The following is a 27,565-nucleotide window of genomic DNA, read 5'->3' on the forward strand; positions in this document are numbered from 1 at the left end:
CCATTTGGTTCACGTTTGTAACTGTTCACTGAAGGATATTTACGCTGCTACTTTAAAATCCTGACTCGGGGCCGGGGATATAGCTCAGCAGCACAGCGCCTGCCTGGCAACCTCAACGTCTTGAATTCAATTTCTGGCACAACACACAAAAAATCCTGACTGGCTAATGTTAGCATTTGCATCATTTAAATATCGGCATCTTTCCTTGTATGCTGAATGACTATTCACTGTATCTTGATATTCTGGGCATTATTTTATGGGACTACGAATTATTATTAAGCAAAATTTTATAGTAGCTATGGTACTTACAACATATTTAAGCCAGAACCCATTATTGCAAAAATGCACACATAACATTAAAATTTTTGTGCACCAAATATATTTTTTACCAAAGGTGTGGTGAAGCTATGCACTGGAGAAGATACCTTTGTTGTATATAACCAACAAATCTTCATGATGTTGCACATATATTCAATAATAGGTAATATTTATTTGTTTATGTGTATTGTACATAATAAATAATTTCATTTTCTTCACAAATGTCTTTTTTTCTGGTCTCAGAAATCTTTACCCCAACATTAAAAGTTCTAACTTTTTCTTTTGGGATCTCACAATGTTAGCCTTATCACCTCAGCCTAGGATCTATGTACAATTATATTTGGTGTGTATGGTGGTAGGCAGTTGGAGTTTGTGTGATGTATTTTTTAGGTGTAGGTTTCCATAATGCCCAATAGGGACATGGATGATACTGTTCAGATCCTCTGTCTTTTTGCTGATACTTTTTGTACACTATTGACCAGGTGCCCCTTATACATGGGGGTTGCCTGCGGGGGTTTCTGTGAGCGTCTGAAACTGCAAATGGGAGCAGGCCCTGCACATACCATGCTTTTTCCTTATATGCGTATCTACAGATCTCCTTACGAGGTGATAAGAAACGTGGTGAATGCTCTGCCGAGTGCCATCCAGCGGAAAGGCAGTAGAACGTTACAGGTTGTCCTCGTCTACTTAATCCGCTGGACTCGGCACCACGCACTTCTGGCTCTTCCCTGAAGACAAAATGACCATAAAGATTAAATACCTGTGGTCGATTCGGGAATCAAGGCAGCCTGAGAGCACAATTACAGATGTTCACGAAAAATGACTTCCACAACTGCCTCGGGAGATGGCAGGAACAATGGAACAGGTGTGTTCCAATTGAAGGGGGTATTTTTTAGAGGGCTGAATAACAATGTGTCTTTTACTGCAATGATTCTTTTTTTAAAAAAATCGAGCATTCACCATATTTTATGACCGCACTTCATATGATAAAGCTTGCTTTATAAATTAGGACAATAAGAGTTGAAAAAATAATAATAGAACAGTTGTAACAATGCACTGTGGTATACTGTTCTACCCGTGACTGCTGTGTGTCTCTCTCAGCGTATCTCCTGTGCAGACTCAGCCGCCCTCTGCTTGTGCTGCTGCCAGGAGGTGCTCTGTGGTAAGATGAGGGAGGGGAATGATGCAAGCAATGCGGACGCCAGCATACGAGTTTCTTCCTCACTTAGACAATGACATGCCCTTTTGCACTCAAAGGAAGCACTGTATGGCTTCTCTTTGGCACATCCAAAACGCCAGACCACTACTTTTGTGTGTTAAGGCTACTGTGAAGTAAATGAGGGTTACCTGAGCACGAGCACTGCAATGCCGTGACAGCTAGTTTGCTCACTGTGGTGGCTGCCAAGTGACTGGCGGGCGAATACTGTTTGAGGCAAGGATACGCTGGGCAAAGGGGGGACTCACACTTCCGGAGGAACAGAACGGGGTGGTACCACTGCACTGCTCAGAATGGCTGGAAATTAAAACTCACAAATTGTTTATTTCTGGAGTTTTCCACTTAATACTTTCAAACTGTAGTTAACTAGAGGTCGCTGAAATTGTAGAAAACTGAACTGAGAATAAAGCAGGACTGCTGAGGAATGTGTTAAAATCTTTCCTTCAGGTTGTGATTCTTGGCTGTGACAAGCCGACTTGAGTTAGAGCCACCCAGCGGATGAGCAAAGTGCTGGGGGTGACTGGGGGTGGCTGGGTTGTGGCCACAAACCGAGGAGCAGAAGTGTGACTGGTGTCACTCACTGGGACCACTAGTGACCCACTAGCAAGGTTTTGCCTCCAGTGCCATTGACCTAATGCTCTGCTCTCCTAGAAGTCTTAGTTCTAGAGGTGGCAAGGCTTGTACGGGAAACACAGCGGTGATTCTGCTGAAATGGAAGCTCGGACTTCCTCCTGGTGATTTTAGACTCGTCATACTTCTGAGCCAATGATCAAGAAAGAGAGTTACTGTGTTGGCAGGGTCAGTGACCTGGACTATCAGGGAAAATAGGACTATTACTTTATAATGGAGAGAATGAAGAATATATTCGAGTGCAGGAGATCCATTAGGGTGTCTCCTGATATCACCATGCCATTTTTAAGGTGAACAGAAAACTACTAAAGCAGAACTCCGGAGAGAAACTTAGCCTCCTTCTCCCTTTGTGAAATGTTCGCAGTTGGGGGAGCAACTCCTTGGGCGGCCCCTGCCTCAGGAATGCAGACTTGCGCTTTCTCACCAGGGTCCTGTGTTTTTCTCACTGATAAGGGAGACACTTCAGGCAGTTATATCATGGGAATCTCTTCCCTTAGAGGGGCAGTAGTGGGTACCAATACCGGTAAAACTAACACAGGGGTCATAAACAAGCTGCACAGCATCCTAACATCCTGAGATGTACAGGACGTGTTTTCTTTCAAGGCTAGAGAGCGTTAGCTGCTAGGAGGACTAACTGCCTTTGTTTTGCTTCGGTATCTCTACTTACCTGTTGCCACAAACTATAAAAGGGGGTCTGGCCTGGGTCCAGGGCCCAGCCTGGTTTTGAGCATTTCTAGTGGCTTTTCTAGTGGGAAAGTGCACCACTGAAGTCCTCCAGAAAGTTCCCCCGGTCTCTCCAGTGAAATTCCACAACAGTACAACGTATTTTGATCCTCCACTCAAGATCCAATCCAGGCAGGATGTTAAATGCCCCAGAACCTTCAGGAATAAAAGTATGAGTCACCCTGCCAGGGAAAGAACTAACACCTGCTGAGGTGCTTGCTGAAGGCCAAGGGAACACAAAAAGGGCAGTAGAAGAAGGTAGTTAAAAGTACAACTGTGACTGTGTGACCAGTGACAGAAATGAGGACTGTAATTGTTCTGAGTACTTCTTTCCTATTTTGTTAGTATGCCTGTGTACACACACATATATTAAGCAGGTGTCTTTGTTTTCTTTCTCTGTAATAGAACATTTATTGACTTGATATTGGTACTTGATATTTAATTTTCTGCCTGGTTTATTTCCATCAGCTAATTAATTTGCATTAATATTTTTGGTGGTTTCAGATTTCTGTGATAATTCCCTCAATTTTTGTTTTGTAAAAATGTCTTTATTCTAACAAGATGTTCAAAGCATGTATAATTTCTTTGGATATAGAATTTCGGGTGGATAGTTTTTTCATAAATGTCAGTAGTTTAAGGATAATAATTTGTGATATTATGGCTTCCGTTACTGCATAGGAGAGATGGGCTGTCAATAATATTTTGGTCTTCCACTCAAGATTTTTTCTCACTTGGATTACGATGGTTTTCCTTGTACTTCACCTGCTTGGATTTCACTAAGCTATTATAATTTACAGGCTGGTAGTTTTTACTAAACTGAATATTTTTTGCTTTATTTCTTCAAAAAATGTTGGCCTCATTCTTCTCTTTTTTGGGGAACAGTTTTATAGTTATGTTATAAATATTCATTGTATACTGCAGTTTACTGAGACTCTATTCATTTTTAAAAAAAATTTACTCGCCCTCTTCAGATTAGATGCATTTTATGCAATAATCTTTATGGATTTTTTTTTTTTTTTTGTACCGGGAATCGAACTCAGGACCTTGTGCTTGCCAGGCAGGCGCTTGTGCCACTGAGCTATATCCCCGGCCTTGTTTTTTGAGGGCGGGGGGATATTGGAAACTGAACTCAGGCCCTTGTACATGCCAGGCAGGCACTACACTACTGAGCTAAATTCCTGGTCCCAATAATCTTTATGTTTACAAAGGTTTTTGCCCTGCTATCTTCAGTCTGAAGCTCAGTGACTCAATTCACATACTATATATCTCATTCTAAAATCTCTCTGTGCTTTCTCTGTTGAGAGAACTCATCTCCTCATTCATTAAGAATATATTTTTCTTTAGAGCCACAGACATTGTTATACATATATCTGTTTTAAAAGTTTTGCGTCTGCTGATTTAATGTCAAAGTTGTCTTTTTCTATTACCTCATTATCATGGGGAATATCTTTTTGTTTCTTGGAATTGTCTTTTTGTTTCTTGGATCATAATTTCCATTATTTGCTTGCTGTTGTGCATGACTCAGTATAAGAACTCTGGACTACATTCAACTTTAGACAGTATAGTGATTGCTTTCCTATGACAGCTATTTCACTAGTTATTGTCCTTGCTCTGTCATGCCTTGCTTCACATTCTACTTAAAGGCATTATAAAGTACCTCTTTGTCTCTAGGCAGAGTGACTAATTAAATATGATTGTATTAATAAAGTTCCTCTACACTTCTGGGAATATTATCTGACAGTATGACATCATTCTATTACATCTATCTGCTTGGTCTCACAATAAAAATAGTGCAAACAGAACTACATATTGCACTGGGCTGAACTTTCAAAGTTTTACTTATAATGACACCTACCCTTACAGTACCTACTAAATTTGTGTTAACATCTTTGCCTGGTGATTTACCAATTCTATCATATGTTTTCTGTAACAGTGCAAATGAATAGTGGCAGAGTACATTTCAAGATGACTAATCTCAAGCAAATGTACTTAGTTGTCACAATGTAATATGAGGGACTTTGCAAGGATTTAGAAGTGAGACAGCTCTTTCTTTCCTGAAGAAAATATTTTGGGGAAAACAACCTCTATATTCAGTCTCATATCATTGCTTGTGCTACAAAACATTGAAAGTAAGGCCAAATTCTTATTAAAAGCTGAAATAAGTTTTTGAACATTCTAAAATTACTACAACTTAGAGTTTTGCTAAGAGGAATGGAGGACTACAAGAAAGCTCGCGAACAGACTGAACAAGGTGTGTGGATTATTTCTGAAAAGAATGGCCATTTTCTTGTTTGCTGCCGAAGTTGTAACGCACAGCAGGGATTTTATTTTGAGAGAATATTTTACAAAGATAGGGCCTTCTATGCTCAAAGACCTGTGGCAAGCTCTGTTTCCTTGCATAGATATAATCAGTTTTCTGAATTGGCAGGTTTCAAAACATGCCAACATCTTCCTGATGACATCAACCTTAAAGCTGAGTATCAGCTAATGCAATTGATTTACTGTGACTCCCTCAGTCACCTTAATATAAGTAGCACATATGGGATTTCATTGTCAGAAAGAGCAGCCTCACTTGGACACTTAAAAAAATTTAAAACATGATTAAAACATCACTTGCATTTAAACTCTCTTTAATTAAGTATTTTTATGAATTCTTCTGCATTACAATTACACAAAATAATGGAAGACTTTTTTTGAAACTCACCTAATGCAGTTCTTGCTGGTGTAGCATCTTTTTTGATCCAAAATGACACCCATGATAAAACCACAGTGAGTATACAGGGGATGTACGTCTGAATAGTGAAGTAACCCATCCTTCTGCTTAACTCAAAATAGATGGTCATGACAACGTAGTCACCTGCAATAAAACATTGCCAAAATATAGTCAGCTTTCATGGGTTAAAAATATAGGAAAACATAATTTATTTTGCAGAATGAATGACTTGAAAAAAATACACAACTACAGCAATATTAAGTAGGAAAAATGATTAAAGTGGTGGTGCTCTTCAACCGAACTTTTATAGTATCCCTGGTTTTGCAAGGCATTTTATTACCCTCCGTAAAGGTCACAGAAACAAAGAGTTGACAGACTGAGAGACATACATGTCTGTCCCACAACAAGCTGTGACTTGACAAGCTGTTATTACTAGAGTCCATCTGTATGTTGCATAATTAAAGTCAGGGGTAACAGGTAAACTCAACCCTCAGACAGATCCAGAGCCATCTTATGGATTTTTTCCAATAATAACAGAGTTACCATATCATACATAAATTTATATAATGATTTAAATCTTTCTTTTATCATATCAGAAATTTCAGCTTGTTAACTTTGTGTTTTACATTTTAATTAATATTTGTTTACTTATTTCATCCTTTTATAAGTCCGGCATTTAGGCTGCACTGAATCAGAAATAAAAAGAAGAAATTATTTCTTAACATTTCTTCTCTCCTATTAAAGCAAAGCCATGCCACACAGGAGGTAGAAGCCATGTAGATATTACTAGAGACGTCATAGTTTTCCCTGGGGATCTGGAGGCGGGCACATGCTTAAGGATTGTACATTTCATTCTAAAATATTCAGTTATCTTTTTAGGCTTCCTTCTGCTGAGATTCTGTCTTTCATCTTTCTCATTTGAACCCTCTGTCACTCAAGCAGATTTGGCCTTCCAGTACCCAAAGTCATGACACCACTAACCTGTCATGTTACCCCTAAACTGTCATCTTCCACACAGGCATGCCTGCTTTTCATTCAGATCTCTCTCTTACTTGCTCAGCTGGAAAAACCAGGAGTCGTCTGTGACTCCTCGCTTTCTTTTCTTAGTCGTTCTACCTGCTACATTGCTCTCAAATCCGTTCCCTCCTAGTCCAAGACACTGTCTCCTACCAGAGGCCCCAGCTTGGCTCTTAACAACAAACGATGCTTCTCTGTCCCAGATATTCTGTGTCCTGCCCCAGAAAGGATCCTTACTAAATCACAAATGTCATTCTCTCCTTCTCTTTATACTCCGGCAACATCTTAGTGTCTTTGTACAATGGTCATACTTTTCCTACGGTCCATACCATTCTGCCTTAAACACCTTCTACACTACTAGCATTTAGTTAACCCACTTCCTCAGACTGGCCAAGACCCTGTAGATGGCTAAATCCTTCTGTCTATAATGCTCTTTTGTTCCTTATCCTTGCATGTAAGTAGCTCCTAGTTACATGTCTTTAACATCAACTTACAAATCCTTTAGTTCTCCAAGAAGCTTCCCTGAATCCACCCCAACAGTTGTAATGCATACAGCAATAATGACTAATATAATATCTGTCTTTAAATAAACCAATCATTTGGGTTATAGACAATATCCCTCTTACTGTTATTGCCTCACCGTAAGCAATCAATTAGCATTTGCTGAGTGCAAAGAACATCACTGTTGTCCCAGTTTTGTTTAGAAAATTGACAAGGAGATTAACTCAGCCCCCACGACAATAATGACTTTAAATAAGTTAGAAATGCTTTGTAGGATGTATTGTTTTGTTGTAGCAATGCTTAGGATTGTTGATAGAATCCTTAATTTCAAGACCATGTTCCAATAAGGACTTAAATTTTTAAGCAAATTAGCATTTCAGTACAAAGGAATCAAGATGATTAACCTAAAGCAATAAAAGACCACAAAAGTATTTTTCTAAATGAAATGAATGCCAAAGATAAATCATTTTCTGGGGAAATGTTATTGAATTATATTATTTAAAAATTCCTTCTAATTTTTACATAAAATTACAGTTCCAATTATAGGACAAGAACACCAAACATGAAAATAAAATATAATAAATCACTCTAAGAGTAATGGAGGCAACTCAAATGGAATAATTCCTGCAATTATCACCATTGTAAGTGCCTATAAGTAACAGATGGACAGTTTCAAAGCAGAGACACATTTGGTTCACTAAATCCATCTGCTTTCTCCCTACCTTAGGCAGTGGGCTGCCTCACACCTGTGATTGACATACTCCCTTGCCTAACCCAGAGATGTGCCTGGACACTGGGCGCCATGACGCAGGCTCTGCCTCTGGAGCTGAGCACCTTGCAAGCAGAAGGCGGCAGCAGCCATTACAGCTGTCATAGTGGGTGCACAGGTGGACATATGCATTGCCCTACCATGGTGGGGAAAGGATCAGCACCTGTCAAAATCCCAGTGCTTGTTTCATGGATGGATGTGTGTGCAAAGCTATCAGTAATGGATGGGAGACTGCAAAGTGACCCTTGAATCCTGTAGACATTTTCAGAGGGGAGGCTGAAGGTGAAGCAAGATTTTTCAAAGCCCAAATACTTGTTTGTTTATTTTATTAGGCAGATACTATCTTCAAAAACTGCTTTTTAGCACTGGATATATTAATAATAATTTGTTCCAGGTTGAGGGTGGTTGTGAAGGGAAATTATAAAAGTTCTTTGAAACATTACAGGAGAATAGTTAGAACTTTCCTTTCTTTTTCCCTTACTCTTCTTCCCTTCTTTCTTCTTTTCATTCCTTCATTCATCCGTTCCTTATCTGGTAGATCTCACCACCAAGAACAGATTGACATACATTTTCTGTCTTTGATTCCAAGCTCTCAACCTTTGATGGACTCTGACAGGGCCAATTTCAGACAAATTAGAGTTAGACAAAGCCAGTGGTATGGGACATTACAATTGGTTTAGGTTGGATAACTGCCTTTTATTTGACAAGTAATCTTCAGCTTGGAAACACCATGAGATAAAGTGGCAGCCCTCATGGATGGTGTTGAAGGCAGAGAACTTTCCAGAGAAGAAGGCTGTATTCACGGATACCTTGCTAGGTAGAGAGAACAGAAGACCCAGAAGCATCATAAGAATAACGGTATGATCTTTTTTTTGTGGCACTATTTAAATCTACATTGAGGCTTATGTACATGTTTATCAGAGAAAGTAAAATTATTCTATACTTTGAATGCACACAGCACTGTAAAATCACAGGGCACTGTTCATTTAAAGACATTGCTCTTTGTTTCACTGTTTTATGTTTGTAAAAACATTATTTTAACGATGAGTGGATAGATATTCAATTAGTATTGGAAAGGATGGTGATGAGGGATGTTCTTTTTTTCTAAAAATGCTTACCAGCTCCTGAGATTTTGTCTCCCACCTTTCCTATTTGAATCCTTTCCACCACCAGCCTGATGGATTGTGCCTTTGGGTCATATTCATAAAATAACTCGTATCTAAGCAAATTTTTGGTTTTAAAATTCTAGGTTCCTGTTTTAAAATCTACCAACAAAAATTAACTTATTTTTGACAGTATCATCCAGTTTAAGGAAGCGATCTCCCCAGAAAATTAAGAGAAACTGTTGATAGAACACTCAAATATATTTATAATGTGGCTGTTTGAGAGATTGTCCCACCCGAATTTACCATCCCATGGTGATGGAAAGAGTGGGGCTCACAGATATATTTCCAACATGAGGAACCTGCCGGAGGACCAGCCACTCTCCCAGGATTGACCTGGAGTGTCCCACTTCGAAGTCGTCATTTACCCATGTCATTTAAAGTCAGCCAGGTTCTTCTAATGAGCAGACAGTGGTCAGAAATCCTGAGCACGGAAAACGCCGCACCTTTGCTATCTTACATTTCGGGTTTTCCCTTGATGTCTTTTTGTTTTGTTTATGGCACCCATTCATGAAAAATTAATTTTACAGAAACTGAATTTATCACAGTGTCATCCTTGAAAATTGTTCCCTTGGCCAAGATCATCAAGTCTTCTAATACACACTTTGCTCCCTTTTTCCACCTGTCTTTATATGCAACTAATCCTTCTCCAAATCAAATTTTAAACGTTTTATGATTAGCAGTCACAGCAAAAGTATTTCCATCAGCAGTCATCTCTATAATGCCATGACTGTTATTCCCGTGCTCATATTCATATGGGTCTATTTACACACATTGATTCCTACACAATTACCGCATGATCTCAACTGCTGTAAGCACGAGACATGTGGCGTGAGCCTCAGCTAGCTGCATGCTCCTATAACTCCATCCTTCTGCCGTGAGCAGAAACCATGACCTTCATTTTAAGCAACAGAACATGAATAACTCCCTTTATTACATTACTCTTTATGGAAAAGGTTATGTGAGTTTGCAAGTGTAATTATTATACTGAATGTACTGATTTCAAATTATCACAAAGGGAGCTCACCCTGTGGATCTGGTGGAGTCTTAGAGCACTGTGATGGATGGCTAGACCTTTCCTGAAGACACATGTTTTCCATCCGGAAGAAACCAGCCACCATTAGGGCTACAACTGCAAAGAGTATTGAATTCCGACTCTAACCTGAGATTGAAATAGATCCCCAGGCAAGCCTCTCAGATGAAAGCGAAGCTCAGCCAGGACCTAGTTTGCAGCCTTGTGAGAGCTTGAACAAAAGAAGACCTAGCCAAGCCACACCTGGCCCTCAGAAGCTGCTGGACTATGCAGCCATTCTGCTTTACCCTAGTAAGTTTGAGGTATTTTGTTACAGAAAAGTGGAAAACGGATGCAATAGCATCTTGTGGAAGAGTCGGCAATCTTAGTGTTCTTTTCCAGACATGTCTTTGCTAGCCTTGAGTCTCTGCGCTTCCATTTAAATTGGGGAATCAATGTGTAAAGTCCATCAACAGGCACCGTTAGTATTTTTATGGGAATACGTTATTCAAGGCTTCCTGAAAGCAGAGCACATAAGAGACAGTTTTGGTCCTTGTTAAGTTTCACCTATTTCAATTCATACATTTTTCAATGAAATATTGAATTTCTTCCAAGAGAGTCTTAGTTCACCTTTTGTTAGATTTAATTCTTGATATGTGTATTTCTAATGCACAGAAAATTATAAAAATATACATGTTATATAAATTTACATACATTTATATTTAAATCACATGACATAACTCTTTCTTGATGTTATAGAAAAATGTATTTTTTACTATTGCTCTTATATAAAACTATCTTACTAAAATCTTATTAATTTTAATAACAGTTTTCTATAGATCCTATCTTTTAACTTTTATGTTTAGAAAAATCTTAAATTCACACAGGCAAGAACCTCCCATGTTAGGTTGAACAGAGGCTATTGTCTTGATCATTTTCTTGTTTTAGATTTTTTCTCTTTCTTGTTGATTCATTATACATTTAACACATCTTATGTCCTGTTTTTCTGGGACTTGGTCTCCAGATTCTTGTGCTCCTTTATTTCAGGAAATTTTCTATATTGCCTTTAAATATTTTGTTCCATTTGCTTTCCCAGGAACATCAGTTACATATTTGCACACTTTTTGTACAATTTACATATCTGTCATTTTCTTCTTCTTTCTTTGGGTTCATTTCTCTGTGTTGCTGCATTATTCCTCAGGAGCCTGAGAATGTTATCATCAGATTAGAGTCTATTGTTGTTACTCCTAATGTGGCTTTCATTTGTTTTATGATTTTATTTCTTCCCCTAATGTGGTTTTCATTTTTTATGGTTTTTTTTTGGTCTTTTGACAGGGTTTCACTATGCAGTTCTGGCTGGCTTTGAACTTACTATGCAGCCCAGGGTAACCTTGAACTTGTGGCACTCCTCCCGCCTCATACTCCTGAGTGCTGGGATAACAGGCGTGCGCCACCACCCCTGACTTCATTTTTTATGTTTTGGTCCCTTCCCTAACATCTCCCACCCTTTTACCTCATGGTCTTATTATGTCTTTTCACATTTCTTTCACTTTCGTTTGGGCTAGTCCAGGTTTTTTTTTTTTTGTCTTTTTGAGACAGGGTTTTGCTATGTAGTTCAGGCTGGCCTGGAGCTCACTTTGTAGTGCAGGCTGGTCTCAAACTCGCAATAATCCTCCTGCTTCAGCCTCCCAAGTGCTGGGATTACAGGCATGCGCCACCACGCCCGGCTGGGCTATTCCAGCTTTGAGCTCATTTGTTCAGTTGTCTCAGCTCATAGGGAAACATTTCTTTGGAACATCCTCAGGGTACCTATCATCTGTGCACATTCGTAGGCTTTTATATTTTGTCTTGTTCTTTGGTATCATGTGCAGACCTCACTTGTATTCCTAGCTCAGTGTTGACCAGGGGCACGTTTTGAGGATGATGCTAATTGTAAGAATAATGACAGCAGAGATCAGTCAGCTTAGCTACAGTGACTTGTCTCACAGTATTTACAAAGACCCCCACTGTGTATTCCCCTGTGAGCTCTGTCCTTGAGTAGCGTTGCAGTAGCCTTGTGTTGGTTCTCTTCCTCCCTGCAAACTCCTTCTGTGAATGTGCCAGAGTGTGGTTAGCCCTTAGACCTCCTCACTTCCAGTCTTTGTTTCCTGGGAGATTTCATGTAACTTCAGGAGTACAGATACTATCCATGTCTCAGACAGTTTCAGCCACTTTCAGGAGCCTCAGACTAAGGTATCATAATGTCATCCCAATATGTCCACATGGGCTTTAAAGGCACCTCAAACCTACTATGCTCCAAGACTCCTGCTTTCTCTTGCTTCTTCTGCTGTTATAAGTACCAGGCTTACAAGGAATCCAGCTCAGCAAATGTCAGCTCCATCCTTGTTGCTTGGACCATGCTGTCTTCTGAATAACGGTGTTCCAACATCGATGTGGTAGAACCAAGTGGTTTTAAGAAGTGGGGCCTTTGAGAGGTACATGAAAAAAATATTCAGCATTTTGGCCACTGAAGACATGCAAATCACACCAACACCGAGATTCCATCTCTGTCCAGAGAGAATGGCTATCATTTAATTTCCATGCGTTTATGGAGTTTTTGTGGTTTCTTTTGCCACTGACTTCCAAATTCATCACCCTATGATCTGATAATATGCACAGGATAATTTCAATTCCTTTGTATTTACTTAAGCATTGTCTATTTTGGAGACCATCCAATGTTCAGCTGAGAAGAATGTGTATCCTGATATTGTAGGGTGGAACACTCTGTAGACATCTAAGTCCATTTATTCACAGGTTTGGTTCAGTTCTCATATTTCTTTCTTGATTTTTTGTCTACTTGATCTATTTGTGACAATAGGGTATTAATGTCCCCCACTGTAATTGTGTTAGTGCTTATTTGATCTCTCATGTTTGTTAATATTTGTTCTATATAGTTGAATGCACCTGTATTTGGTGCATATGTATTTATGATATATCTCTTCTTGGAGTTTTTTCTTAACAAGTATGTAGTGACTTTCTTTGTCTCTTCTGATCAGTCTTGGCTTGAAGTTCACTTTGTCTGCCATTAGAATAGCTACACCTGCTTTTTCTCTGGGTTCTTGTTGTGTGGAGTATTGTTTTCCATCCTTTCACTTTCAGTCTATGGATTTCTTTTTGAGTTAAATATGTTTCTTATATATAGTATATTGTTGGATCTTGTGTATTGCTCCATGTTGCCAGTCTGTTTCTTTTGATTGCTGAATTGAGACCACTTATGTTGATGGTTGTAACTGATATATATATATATATATATATATATATATATATATTATTGACATATTATTTTCTTGTTTTTGGTTCTCTGTCTTTTTCCTCTGTTTAACTGCTTGTGTTGCCTGGTGTCTTCTTTCTACTGGTGTTCTTGAGATTTTGATCTTCATAATTGCTTTCTAGATTATATTTCAGAATATTTTGTAGAGCTGGTTTGGTGGTCATGAATTTCTTCAGGTGTTCTTTGTCAAAAAGTATCTTATTTCTTCATTGCTTCTGAAAGACAGTTTTGCAGGGTACATCAGTCTAGGTTGGACATTATTTTCTTTCAGGATTTGGAATACTTATCTCCAAGTTCTCCTTAACATAAAAGTTTGTATTCAGAAGTCTGCTGTGATTCTGATGGGCTTTCCTTTATAGGTGATTTGTTTGTTTTCTCTAGCAGCTTTTAATATTCTGTTCTTATGCTGAATTTCTGGAATCTGATTATTATATGCCTTGGTGTAGATTTATTTTGGTCATGGCTAATTGCAGTTCTATCAGCCTCATTTATTGTATGTGAATTTCTTTTTCCATACAACCAGCAGGTCACAAATAAAACCGAAGAATTTAAACAATACCTCCAATTAAATGATAATGCTGATTCAACATACCAGAACCTATGGGACACAATGAAAGCAGTCCTAAGAGGGAAATTTATAGAAGTGAATTCTCACATCAAGGAAGCAGTATAAACTCAAATAAACAACCAAATGTTAAACCCCACACTTCTGGAAAAGGAAGAGCAAGTTAAGCCCAAAGCTCATAAAAGGAAGGAAATTACAATGATCAGAGCAGAAATTATTGCAAGAGAGTATGAAAACAATATAAAGAATCAATGAATCAAGGAGTTGGTTCTTCAAAAGGTTAAATAAAATAGACAAACTCTTAACCAACCTTATCAAAAATGGAAAGAAAACACTCATATCTGTGCCATTAGGAATGTAAAGGGTGAAATCACAACATATCCTGCAGAAATCCAGATCATCAATACTTACATCAAGAACCTGTAGTCTAATAAGATGTAAAACAGAGGAAATGCACAGATTCATAGATATCTGTGAGTTTCCAAAACTGAATCAAGGAGGTATAAAATTCTAAATAAACCAGTATCATTCAAAAATTGAAAGTATAGTTAAAAACTTACCAACAAAGAGAAGTCCAGGCCCTAATGGAGTCACTACTGATTCTACAAAAAATTAAAGGAAGATCTAATGCCCTTACTCCTCAACTCTTTAATGAAATTGAAAGGAAAGAAATACTTCCAAAGTCATTTCTAGAAGCAAGTATTATCCTGATACCAAAACGAGAGAAGAAGCCAACCAAAAATAAAAAGGAACTACAGGCCAGTTTCCCTAATGAACAGAGATGCAAATATCCTCCGTAAGATACTGGCAGACGGAATGCAGCAAATATCAAAAGTATATAACATGACCAAGTAGGATTCATTCCAAGAATACAGAGATAGTCCAACATATGCAAATCAATAAATGTAATACACCATAGCAACAGAGCCAAAGACAAAAATCACATGATCATCTCAAAAGGTGTAGAAAAAGCTTTTGATGAAGTCCAACACTTATTCATGATAAAAGCCCTATAGATAATTGGAATAGATGGTTTTTATCTCAATCCAATATAAACCAGCTATGACAAACAAACAGCCAACATCATATTAAGTGGTCAAAAAATGAAAGTTTTCACTCTAAAATCAGGAACAAGATAAGGATGTTCACTATCACTACTTCTACTCAATATAGTTCTGGAAAGATTCACTGGAGCATTAGATAAAGAGACAGAAATAAAATGAATAACGATAGGAAAGAAATAAGTTAAATTATCATTATTTGCAGATGGCATGATACTCCACACAGAAGGCCCCCAAAACTCTACAACAGACTTCTAGATTTAATAACCAAATTCATTTGCATAATTGGATAGCAGGGCAACACTTAAAAATCAGTAGCATTCCTAAACACAAACAACAAACACACTGAGAGAGAAATTAAGGAAACCATGCCTTTCATAATAACATTGAAGAAAATGAAACACTTAGGAATCAATCTAACAAAGGAAAAGATCTTTACAATAAAAACTACAGTACTCTGAAAAAGGAGATCAAAAGATAACAGAAAATGGAAAGATATCTCTTGTTCTTGGGTAGGAACAACCAACATACTGGAAACAACTATACTATGAAAATTACACAGATTTAATGCAATCTCAATCAAAATACCATTAGTGTACCTCAAAGAACTTGACAAAATATTCCTAATATTCATTTGGAACCAGACAAGACCTAGAGTAGCAAAAGGAAATTTCTGCGCAACAAAGGTAAGGGAGGGGCATCACAACCCTTGACTTGAAATTATACTACAGAGCTACTATTATAAAAACAGCATAGCACTGGCAAAAAACAGATCTGAGAATAAACGGAACAAATTAGAAGATGCAGAAACAACTCTAAACAAACTCAGCCACCTTATCTTTTTTTTTTTTTTTTTTTTTTTTTTTTTTTTTTTTTTTTTTCTCCGGTACCGGGAACCGAACTCACGACCTTGCGCTTGCCAGGCAGGCACTTTGCCGCTGAGCTAAATCCCCAGCCCCAACCACCTTATCTTTGACAAAGGGTCCAAACATGCTCACTGAAGATCGCGTTTTAAATAAATAAAAACACTGGCTTTCCACATGATGAAGACTAAAACTAGACCAAGGTCTATCACCATACACTAATCTAAACTCAAAATATATCAAATATCTAAATATTAAAGCAAAAACAGTAAATATGTGGAAAGAAGAATAAGTAAAACTCTTGAAGACATAGGTATAACCAAAGATTTCATAAACAAAACCCCAGTTGCATGGGAAATACTACAAAGAATCAACAGCTGTGATCTCATCCTATTAAAAAGCTTCTGCATAGCAAAAGAAATCATCAACAGAGCAAAGAAACAAGCCACTGAATGGGAAAATATTTTGCTACCTGTTCCTCAGACAAAGGATTAATATTTAGGAGATATATATATAAATAAATCTGACTCCCTAAATTTAAAGACCCAATCCAAAACTGGGCATCTGAAATTAATACAAACTTCTCAGATGAAGAAGTAGAAATGGCAAGTGAATATATGAAAAAAATGTTCAACATCACTGTCATTTGAGAGATGCATGTTTAAACAGTGCTGAGATTCTATCTCACTCCAGAAAGAATGGCTACTATTAAGAAATCAACCAGTAACAAATACTGGCAAGGTTGTGGGGGAAAAAGGAACACTTTTCCACTGCTGATGGGAATGTAGACTGGTACAACCACAGTGGACAAAAGCATGGAGATTTCTCAAAAAACTAAAACTAGAATTTCCATTTGACCTAGCTATTCCCCTTAGAGATTCTGTTTGATCCAGCTATTCCCCTTCTTGGTATCTTTCTGAAACAATTAAAAACATCATACCACAGTGATGTACACATACTCACATTTGTAGCAGCACAATTTGCAATAGCCAAATCTTGGAAATAGGCCAAATACCCATAAACCAATGAATGGATAAGGAAAATCTTTTTGATACATTGGAGTACTACTCAGTCATAAAGAAAGATAAATGAGACATTTCTAGGTTAAATAATGGACCTTAAGACTATGCTTTTAAGGGAAATAAATGGAACACACAGGAAAATATCACACTGATTCTCTGGTGTGAGAAACCAAAAGTGTAAATAGGGACTAGAAAGTATACTGGATATTATGAAACAGGAAGAAAAGGTGCAGTTGGGAAGGGGAACTAGGGATTGGGTAGGGAAAGGAAGGGAAAAGAAAAAGAGTGTGAAATGGAAAGAAAGCTTTTGTAAATGAGGAGGGAAGTGGAACTTAAGGGAGGATACTGACGAGGTTCTGGGGAAAGAGGACACTTCTACATTGTTAGTGGGAATGTGAACCAGTAAAACCACTACAAAAAGCAGTCTGGAGACTCCTCAAAGAACTAAAAATAGAAATTCCATTTGGTCCGTCTATACCTCCTCCACATATCATCCCCAAATAGTTAAAGGCATCATATTACAGTGCTACATACATACAAATGTTTACAGCAGCACAGCTCGTAAGGCTGAATCTTAGCATGGCCTGCATGCCCGCTGGCAGATGGACTGACAGTGAGTGCAGTGTCCATGCCCGGGCAACAGCGCTCAGCTGCAAAGGACAAGTCTGAGTCACTTGTAGGAAAATGGAGGCAGTTGTGTCCATAACACTAAGTGAACCAAATCAGGCATAGAAGCTAAGTATCATGTTTTCTTTTTTTTGAGAAAACCAAAGAATAATTTAAAGAGCAAAATAAAAGACAGATGAGAGGAAACGGAGAGGGAATTTGTGGAAATGGGAAGATCTGGAGATGGGGACTGGAGGGAGAGGAAGGGAAAGGGGAGGAAAAGGACCACGGCGGGATATACACATATGTGCACATCTCCAATTCACCGTATGTCCATTTATCATACGTGGCAGATATATACTACTAATAACTTTTAAGAGAAGTGGGGTCATTGGACCTAAGGGTTCCGCCCTAACTAATGGGATCAGTAAGCTTATAGGAAAGGTTGAAAGGAGCTATGCTGCCTTCCCACCCAGAGAATTCAGAACAAAAGCATCCTCCAGAAGAGCCCTCTCCAGACGCCCAGTGTGCTGGTTCTTTCATCTGGAATCTGACAGTCCTGAGAACTGTGAGAAAATAATTTCTGGAGTTTGAAATTTTCTATGCTAAAATATGTTATTATAAAATAAGGAACAGACTAGGGTCTACAGTTTCAGAGCCATCCTTGATTCTTCTCTTTCCATCACTTTATATACTTAATGTACTAAAATCCATAAAAAAATTCAGGTTTTAATCACATTTAACTTCTCTAATGTGCCATGCTGTCTCCTCTGCCTGTCACAGTAATTACCTAACTTGACTTTCTGTAGAAGAATTCTCTGCTGAGCAGCCAACACAATTCAACAAGTGTGGATAAACTCGTGACTATTTCCTGCTTTCGATGATTTTTTTCCTTTTCTGTTTACTTTCTTTTTGATATTCCACTGTTTCCAGAAAGGAATGAATGATAAAGATATATTTACTATCCTATATTATGCCATTTTAAAATGGATGCTCACATATGTATTTCTACCTATAAAATATTGAGTTCATACCCATAGTCTGATCATTCACCTTTTATAATCACTAAAATAAAAATGTCAAGAGCATTACATATCCTAAGACAGATATATCTGTTTTTTTTTTATTAAAATCAGTTTTACTTCATGTCTGTAATTACATTTAACCATAAAGTGATAATTGCAAGAATAATTAAGTCTTGGTAAAATTGAAGTATACTAATTATATAAAAATTAATTAGCTAAGATGATTATATTCCAATGAACTTCTGGGTGAAACCTTACAGTAATTACCTTTCCAAGATCATTAAGCTCTACTTTATAACCTTTTAAAATAAAATTTAAGTTAAAAATATAAATGTGGTATTTTTCCTTCACAGACATCCCTATATAATGCATGTGATCGATCCACTAAATTCCTCCTTAACATGGAGCCTCTCCCTTTTGGCACCGAGCTTTTAATGACCCAGAGCATCTCCTACTGGCACCGAATCAAGTGAAGAATCAGGAGCACGGGTGGGACAGTGTAGGAAAACAGCAGGGACTTCTAGAAAGAACCAGGAAGTCATTTATCCTATCTTTCCAAGAAGAAACATATAAAATGAAAATCAATTTTTTTAATCCAACAGAGAAGTGAGATTGCAGGGAAAGCCAAACATCTGTAGATTCGAGAGCATCCAGAGAGACACAGCACTCAAGATATCCTGACCTGTGGAGGAGGAACTGTGCGGGAGGAGGAACAGGAGCTGTTGGGAGTCGCAAACCAGTACAAATACTCAAGCAGTTATTTCAAAAATTTGTGAAGGGTGAATGTAAACACACACAGGTGAGAAGCTCCTGAGGGCTGCCGACCGGGGGTGGGGAGTGGGTGCGACCAAGACGCTTACAAGTCTTCCTCTGTGTCCCCACTAGGTTCTCAGTGGGAGGGCCTGAGGAGCTCTCAAAGCACCCTAGATGGTCAGAGAGGCCTGGCCATCACACAATCTTCTCGGTATTCTCAAAATTTATGTTTCTTAAAAACAAAGAAAGTCTGAGACATGTTCCTAGCCCCAAAAGTTTCCTGAGCTTCAGTGGCTAAATGTGTTTAGATTCTATAGGGGATTCTTGATAAAAGGGTATTATGGAGAAAAATGAGGGAAACGTGGTTACCATAAAATTTAATAACAGTGTCTCAGCATTAATTCATTTATTTTGTAAATGGACTATAGTAATTTGAAGAGAAATGGGCATGAGACACACAGGAATTCTTTGCAACTTCACTATAAATCTAAAACGGTTCTAAAATAAAAAGCTTATTTAAATTTTTAAAATAGTATGAATCAGAGATAAGCAGTTTCATTACTGCGGGTTTTTAAAAATTCAAAAATTCTGTAAATCTCAAAGTGCACCGAGGCAAACGTTTTCATAACTTGTCTCTGTCTGAACACGGCATTTACTGAAGCGGAGGCGTTTGTCTGTGTCCCTCTTCCTTCCTGCCGGGAGTGACTCTCTCCTGCTGCACTCAACCCTGGTGAGGCTGCTGATCACGGCCACTAGGCTTTCCTGTGATGACGAGTCATCTGCTGGTATTGAGCAGCCTCTCCATCTGCGTGTACTGACTGCACATTAGTAACTTCTACTGAACCCATCAATGATGTGAGATTTCCGGACAAACAAATCCAAATTCTGGAGAAAGGTAGGAACTGGCGGCAAAAGCTATTTCTTACTGTGGGTGGCACCATTCAACAGGGCTTGGAACTCGGAACAAAGGCGGAAGCCAGCCAGCAACTCCCAGGCTGGATTCCACTGCAGCGGGTGTGGCTTTGGTACCACCACTGCCTGTGGATACCAGACTCCACCTTCAGCTTTTTGACACAGACTCACTCTAGCGACTTCCTGGGACCTCCCAGCCCTTCAGCCTCTAACTGTAGCTGCATTCTTGATCCCTTTTCTTCTGAGGCTTTCAGGTTCTTGGACTGTGCTACAGGGTACTGTGGCTCTCTGACATGCAGCAGGCCCTCACGGAGGCTATCTAGTCACTAATTCTATAAGCCAATCCAGTAAGTCTCCTTATACAGTTTTCTATATTGATTCTGTTCCTCCAGAGAATACCGGTCAGTACAGACGCTCAGAAGCACGTTCAGAAATCCTGCCTATGACTGGGTCTTAGTTAAAATATCAGATTCTACCCCAGTTTTCCTTGCTCCAGTCCCCAACATACTAACAAGCATAGAGTGAGAATAATAGTGTAGTTCAGGTGGGCATGGTGCAGGAGAGCAGCAGTTCTGGGAAGACTGCAAAGGGGATTAGAAGCCAAGCCATGGGACTAAAGGCAAAAATCTGGCCTAATTTCCAAATGGAAAAGCAAAATCTCTCACACTAAAGGCCTAACAGAATTAAAGCCATGCTCATCTCCAAGCATACAAATTATTCACCTTAGTATCTCCTATTGTACAATATATATTTAGCTTCTAAATGAAATTCTAGGACAAACGATAAAGAATAGCAGTCTACACACTCAAAGCAATTGAAAACAGAACCAAATACGAAAAAGGGAGGGTACTTCATATATTATTTAATATGTTAGCGGTTCCACTGGAGAAGGGAGATAACATGCAAGACTAGGTCAGATCAGTGAAAATTCAAGTAATCTAATGGAAATTCAAAACATTCAAAATATAACAAGAGATAAAGCATTCCTCTGAAGGACATATCAGTGCGATGATTAGCGGTCATAGAAGGAACTAGCTTTTATAACACATGCATACAAATTATTCAACCTGAAACACAGAGTGAAATATGAATTTAAAAATCAGAAGAGAAATTAAGGGCTGTGGAAAAGCAACACACTGTCTAATGTGTACAGTACAATCTGGAAAAATAAACAGCACATGAGATATTTGAAAAAACAGTAACTGAGAATTTTGTAAAGCCATGATTAACATTAAAGTACAGAGCCAAGAAGCTCAAACATTTGGCAGGATAAACATCAAAGAAAACAGCTACAACACAAACATATCACATTAAAACAGCTGAAATCAGATATGAAGAACACTGGGAAGGCAGTTAGAGTGAAAAGACAGATCTTGTCTGTTGTTTCTTGCAGAAGAACAAGGATAAGATTAACTGTAGACTTTTCTGCAGAAATCATATAACAAGACAATAGAATGAAATCTTTAAAGCTCTAAAAGAAAAAAATTATTAACCAAGAATGAACCTCAATGAATATATGTCTCAAAAGTGAAAACAATATGAAAACTTTGTCAGATAAACACAAGCTGAAGGAAATTCATTGGTATTAGAGCTACTCAACAATAAGTGGAAAGAAAGTTCTTGAAAGATAAAGAATACAATTCTCTCAGAAACCTACATCCATTCAGAGAAATGAAAAATGTTGGAAAAGCAATAGACAGAGGTACCTATTGTTTAATTTTCTTGGCTTTAAAAGATAACTACTTAAAGCAAAACACATGATGATATATTTTATGTGTATAGGACAAGAAAAAATTGTAATAAATAATAACAATTGTGTAAGAGACACATGGAAGAAATTGAGACTCTACTGTTAAAAGGTTTTTACAGCACATATACAATAACATAATACTATTTGGATATCAACTCAGATTGTTAATATATATTGTAAATTCTAGCACAATCAATAAAGTTTTTAAATGGTTATAAATAATAAGTGAAGTGAATGTATAAAGTGCAAGACTAACACTGCTTATTAGGTGCATTGAAAAAAGGGAAACAGTAAATGGGGCACAGAAAACACTAGCAAAATGATATCTTTTATTCCAGTTTTATCAACAGTCACTTTATATAATAGTGGTCTAAGCACACAGACTGTCACCTTGAAAAAAAATTGAACTGTGTACTACATGAAAGTGACTTTAAATATAAATGCAGAGTTAGATTAAAAGTTAAAAAGAAAAAATGAAAAGTGAAATCAATATCATGTAACACTGATCAAAAGCAAACTTGAATCTCTGTGTTAATTTTAAGCAAAACAGACTCAGAACATGGGATGTTCCAGGAATACGAAGAGCAGAGTTATGTAATGATAGAGGTGTGATTTCTCCAAGAGAGTGTCACATTCCTTAATCCTTACCAAAAGAGATGCAAAAATCATGACATGAAAATAACAGACTTGGGAAGAGAATCAAAAATATAAATATACTTGCAAAACTTAAGTCTTTGCTATGTAATGGAAAGAGCTAATAACCTAAAAATATGTAACTATATGGATAACCTGAACAATGCCAAGCGATTTGACATGATTTAAAGTTATAAAACATTCTCCTCAACAGAACACCAGTGTAAATGTTCTTCTCAAAGACATATGAAATAGTCAGCAAAGTACAACACATTCTGGGACCAAAACCAAAGCTTAACAAATTTAGAAGAAAATGAATCATACAAAGTAGGTCTTTCGTGTAAACTAAAAATCAATAACACAAAGATATCTGGAAAATCCTCAAGTATTTTAAAAATAACCCACACTTTTCTAGTTTTATAGGTCAAGGCATAGCAAGAGGAACTTTAAAGATATTTTGAGTGGAAATTAAAATACAATCTATTGAAATGTACGTGACGTGAGTGAATAACTGCAAGTAAATACTGCTTGGATGGAGCATTGCAGCATTGCAGCATCATATTGCAAAGGGACATACCTAGAATCAGTAATCTAAGCTATGATCAGAAGAAACTGGAAAAGGAAAGCTAATTTAAAACAATGCAATCAGAAGAATTAAACATTAAGGTTCCAGAAGAAATCAATCATGTTTAAAAGCCAATAAAAATATTCAATAAAATAAAACCTGCTTCCTTGAAAAGAGCAATAAAGTCAACTTATTAGTTTTATATATTGCTACACAGCAATTGATCAAAACTTAAGTGGTTTAAGAAAACAAACATTATCTAACCGCTGTCCAGGTCAGAGGCTCAGGCATGGCAATGCTAGATTCTCTGCTGAAGGTGTCAGAGGGTGTCATCAGTGAGTGTACTGGTAGGACTGCATTGTTGTCCAGAGGCTCTAAAGGAAAATACACTTCTAAGATTATTCAGAATTCAGACTACTGACAGAATGTGCTTCCTTGTGGCTGTAGGTCTGAGTCCCTTGATTCCTTACTGGGCATTAGCCAGCTGTTGAACTCAGCTCCTTCATTCCTTGCCATATAGCTGCTTCCATGTTTAAAAGAGAAAAGGGAAAAATCCTTCTGGCATTTCTGATCTCTGAATTCTCTTCTGGAAGCAGCCAGGAGGAACTCTGTTCATAAAGGTCCCACGTGATCAAGTAACATCCCTACCCCAGATGATTTCTAAATCATAAATTCGGCTGTGCCATGTAACGACCTAATCAAGAGAGCAAAATCATCAAATTCACAGTGTGCAAGGGGGCGGGAAGCCTTGGAGAGCTTACTAGATTTGTCCTCCCGTAGCTGATAAACTTAAATGGTCTAACCAAGAAAAAGAGCTGCGACACAAGTTATTAACGTCAGAAGTGGAGAGGGTAACATTAGTGGGTGAGAAGGGAACAATGTTGAGTAAAAAGTGCTACGCCAGTAATCTTGCCACCTAGGTGAAATGAACATGTTCTCTGAAAAAACACAAGCCACCAAAACTCACCCAGGAAAAAATAGGTAACTTAAACACCTTATGTGTATGTAAAGGCTTTCTGTAACCACAACTCTAATCACCAGTGGTTTCATAAGCAAATTCCAAGCATTGAAGAAAGAAATATCATGAATTCTCTACAACATTTTCACTAGAAAATAGGACAAAAGGAAGCTTTACTCAAATTAAAATATTAGGACTGTCTCATCTCATAACCAAACCAGAAATAGATATTTTCTTAAAACTAGAGGCTAACATCCCTCATTAACACAGATATAAAAATCACCAACAGGATAAGAGAACACTGAATCTGCTACCTTCCACCCCACAGTATGTGTGTAGTACACATTTTGACAAGTGGGGTCCATCCCAGGAGCACAAGGCTCATCACATTCAAAACTCAGTGCATTCCAACATATTAACAGACTGAACAGGAAACAAGATAATTTAAGAAATGCAGAAAAATAATTTAATTATCAAAACCAAATCAAGAAGATATAAAAATTCTGAATAACACAGTATCAGTCAATGAAATTGAAAATGTAATTAAAACCTCACCAAGAAAGAAAGGCTCAGGCCCTGAGGGATTTACTGTTGAATTCTACAAGAAATTTAGAGAAGAACTAATGCCACTAATGCTGAAACTCTTTAAGGAAACTGAAAGAGAAGCATTACTTCCAAAATCATTCCTGGAAGCAAATATTACCCTGATTTCAAAACCAGAGAAAAACCCAACCAGAAAAGAAAACTACAGGCCAATCTCCCTAATGAACAGATGCAAAAATCCTCAATAAGATACTAGCAACTAGAACGCAGCAAATCATCAAGAAGATTATACACCATGACTAAATAGGATTCATCCCAGGAATGCAGGGATGGTTCAACTTATGCCAATCAATAAATGTAATACACCATATTAACAGACCAAAGACAAAAATTGCATGATCATCTCAATAGATGGAGAAAAAGCTTGTGGCAAAGTTCAACACCTATTCCTGATAAAAACCCTACAGAAAATTGGAAAAGATGATCTTTACCTCAATCTTACAAAAGACATCTATGGCAAACCAATAGGTAACATCATACTAAATGGTTAAAAATTAAAAGCTTTCACTTTAAAATTAGGAGCAAGATAAGGATGTCCACTATCACCACTCCTACTCATTATAGTTCTGGAAACATTAGCTAGAGCAATTAGACAAGAGAGAGATATAAAAGGAATAGGATGGAAAGGAAGAACTTAAATTACCATTTGCAGATGACACAATACTCTAAATAGAAGACCCCAAAAAGTCCACCAAAAGACTTGTGGATTTAATAACCAAATTCAGTAATATAGCTGGATACAAAGTCAACACTCAAAAATCAATAGCATTCCTGTACACAAAAAACAAACTCACTGAGAGAGAAATTAGGGAAACCATATCCTTCACAATAGCATCTGAAAAAAAAGGAAATACTTAGGAATCAATCTAACAAAGGAAGTAAAAATCTATACAGTGAAAATTAGAGTATTCTGAAAAAGGACAGTGAACAGTGTATCAAAAAATGGAAGGACATCCCTTGCTCATGGATAGGAAGAACCAACATTGTGAAAATGGCTATACTCCCAAAATTGTTATACAGATTTAATGCAATCCCAATCAAAATACTATCAGCATACCTCATAGAACTGGAGAAAACATTCCTAAAATTCATTTGGAATCAGAAGAGACCTAGAGTAGCAAAAGCAACTCTAGGCAACAAAATGAAATCAGGGGTCATCATCATGCTTGACCTAAAATTATACTACAAAGTTACTATGATAAAATCAGCATGGTATTGGCAAAAATCAGACTTGAGAATCAGTGGAACTGAATAGGAGACAAAGAAGCAACTCCAAACACACTCAGCCACCTTATCTTTGACAAAAGAGGCATGTAGTTTTTATATAATTCCTATAGAATTCCCTGCAAGGTTTTATTCTAGGCATACACAAGATTATTATGAAACTTATATGGAAAGATAAAGTAGAATAAACAATTTTGAAAAAGAAGATAGAAATGGAAAAAACAGCCTACCTGTTTTTGAGACTACAGTAATAAGGAAAGGGTGGATAGGTAGATCAGTGCAGCACAATAGAGAGTTCAGAAGTAAACCACTTATATATATATATGGTTTATATACATATATATGTATATACTTAATATACATATATGTATATACTTAATATACATATATATGTATATACTTAATGTTTAATTGGCACATACTCATACACACTTATGGGGTACAATGTGTAATGACCAAACTTGAGTAACTTCCATATCCATTTGATTTTTGAATATAGGGCAAAAGCAACTCAATGGAGGAACAGCTGCCTTTTTTCAGCAAATGGTGCTGGGGCAATTGGACAGGCATAGGTAAAAATGGAAATGAACAATAAGAAGTGAAAGAACTTTTATTTAAATATCATGTTATACAATAACTAACTAAAGTGGATACAAGTTTAAATGCAAAACGTAAAACTATAAAGCTCTGAGAGAAGATAAAATATTTTGTGGGTCTACAGATAGTCATAGAGTTATCGCACCAGTTGATTAAAAGCCAAACATATATAAGGGCAAAAATTGATAAGTTAGAGTTTGCCAAAATGGGTACATTTATTCTTTATTAGCTTTAATCATGAAAAAATGAATTTTTCTCTGTGAAAGATCTTATTAAGAGGATAAAAGACAAGTGACCCAGTGCAATAATATGTTTGCATACCACATATCTGAAAAGGACTAGTATTTATAAAAAAATCAAAACTCAACAATAAAAAATCCAGTTATAAAATAATGGAAAGCATGAATATTTCACTGGGGAAAACCAGAAATGGTAAATAACATATGCAACACTATTCAATGTCATTAACCATTAAGGAAATTGCAAATTAAAAGCATAACAACCAATCTCTATACATCTATCAGAGTGTCTAAAATAAAAAGGAGTTGCAACATCAAATACTGGTGAGAATACAAAGAAACTAAATCACTCCTATACTGCTGAGTGGAATGTAAAATTGTACAACCACTTTCGGTTTGATAGTCTTTTCAAAACAACAGCCAAATGTATAACCACCGTGTGACCCAGCAATTGCTCTCCTGGGCATTTACCCCAGAAAAACGAAAGCTTACATTTACACAAAAACTGATACGCTTATACTTACAGTAGCTTTATGTGTAGGTAGCTGGTATCTAGAAACAGTTCAGATTTCCTTCAGTGAGTGAATAAATTTTGCCACATCCACACTACGGAATGCTACTCAGTAATAAAAAGGAACATACTATTGTACACTGAATGACTTGGATGAATCTCCAGAAAATCATGCCAAGTTAAAAACTTAATGGCTGAAGTGTTCTATTGTGTAAAATTCTATTTATACTGCATTCCTGAAATTGGAATAGAGAAAGGAAGCAGAACAATGGAAGCCCAGCAAAAGCAAAGGTAGGAGGGAGGTGG

General features: G+C 37.3%; 1 protein-coding gene across 2 annotated transcripts in view; it reads right to left on the reverse strand.

Moving 5' to 3' along the window:
* Positions 1–27,565, reverse strand: part of Gabrg3 (gamma-aminobutyric acid (GABA) A receptor, gamma 3) — a gene marked incomplete at its 5' end in the record, with an annotated part of 533,703 nt that overhangs the window by 7,548 nt on the left and 498,590 nt on the right. For both annotated transcript variants that reach the window (XM_013507696.1, XM_013507695.1), the window contains 1 exon segment: positions 5,592–5,744. In XM_013507696.1, the coding sequence (XP_013363150.1) occupies positions 5,592–5,744 (153 nt within the window).

The sequence above is a fragment of the Chinchilla lanigera genome, unplaced genomic scaffold, assembly GCF_000276665.1.
Source record: "Chinchilla lanigera isolate Chin_1 unplaced genomic scaffold, ChiLan1.0 scaffold00132, whole genome shotgun sequence".
NCBI classification, from domain to species: domain Eukaryota; kingdom Metazoa; phylum Chordata; class Mammalia; order Rodentia; family Chinchillidae; genus Chinchilla; species Chinchilla lanigera.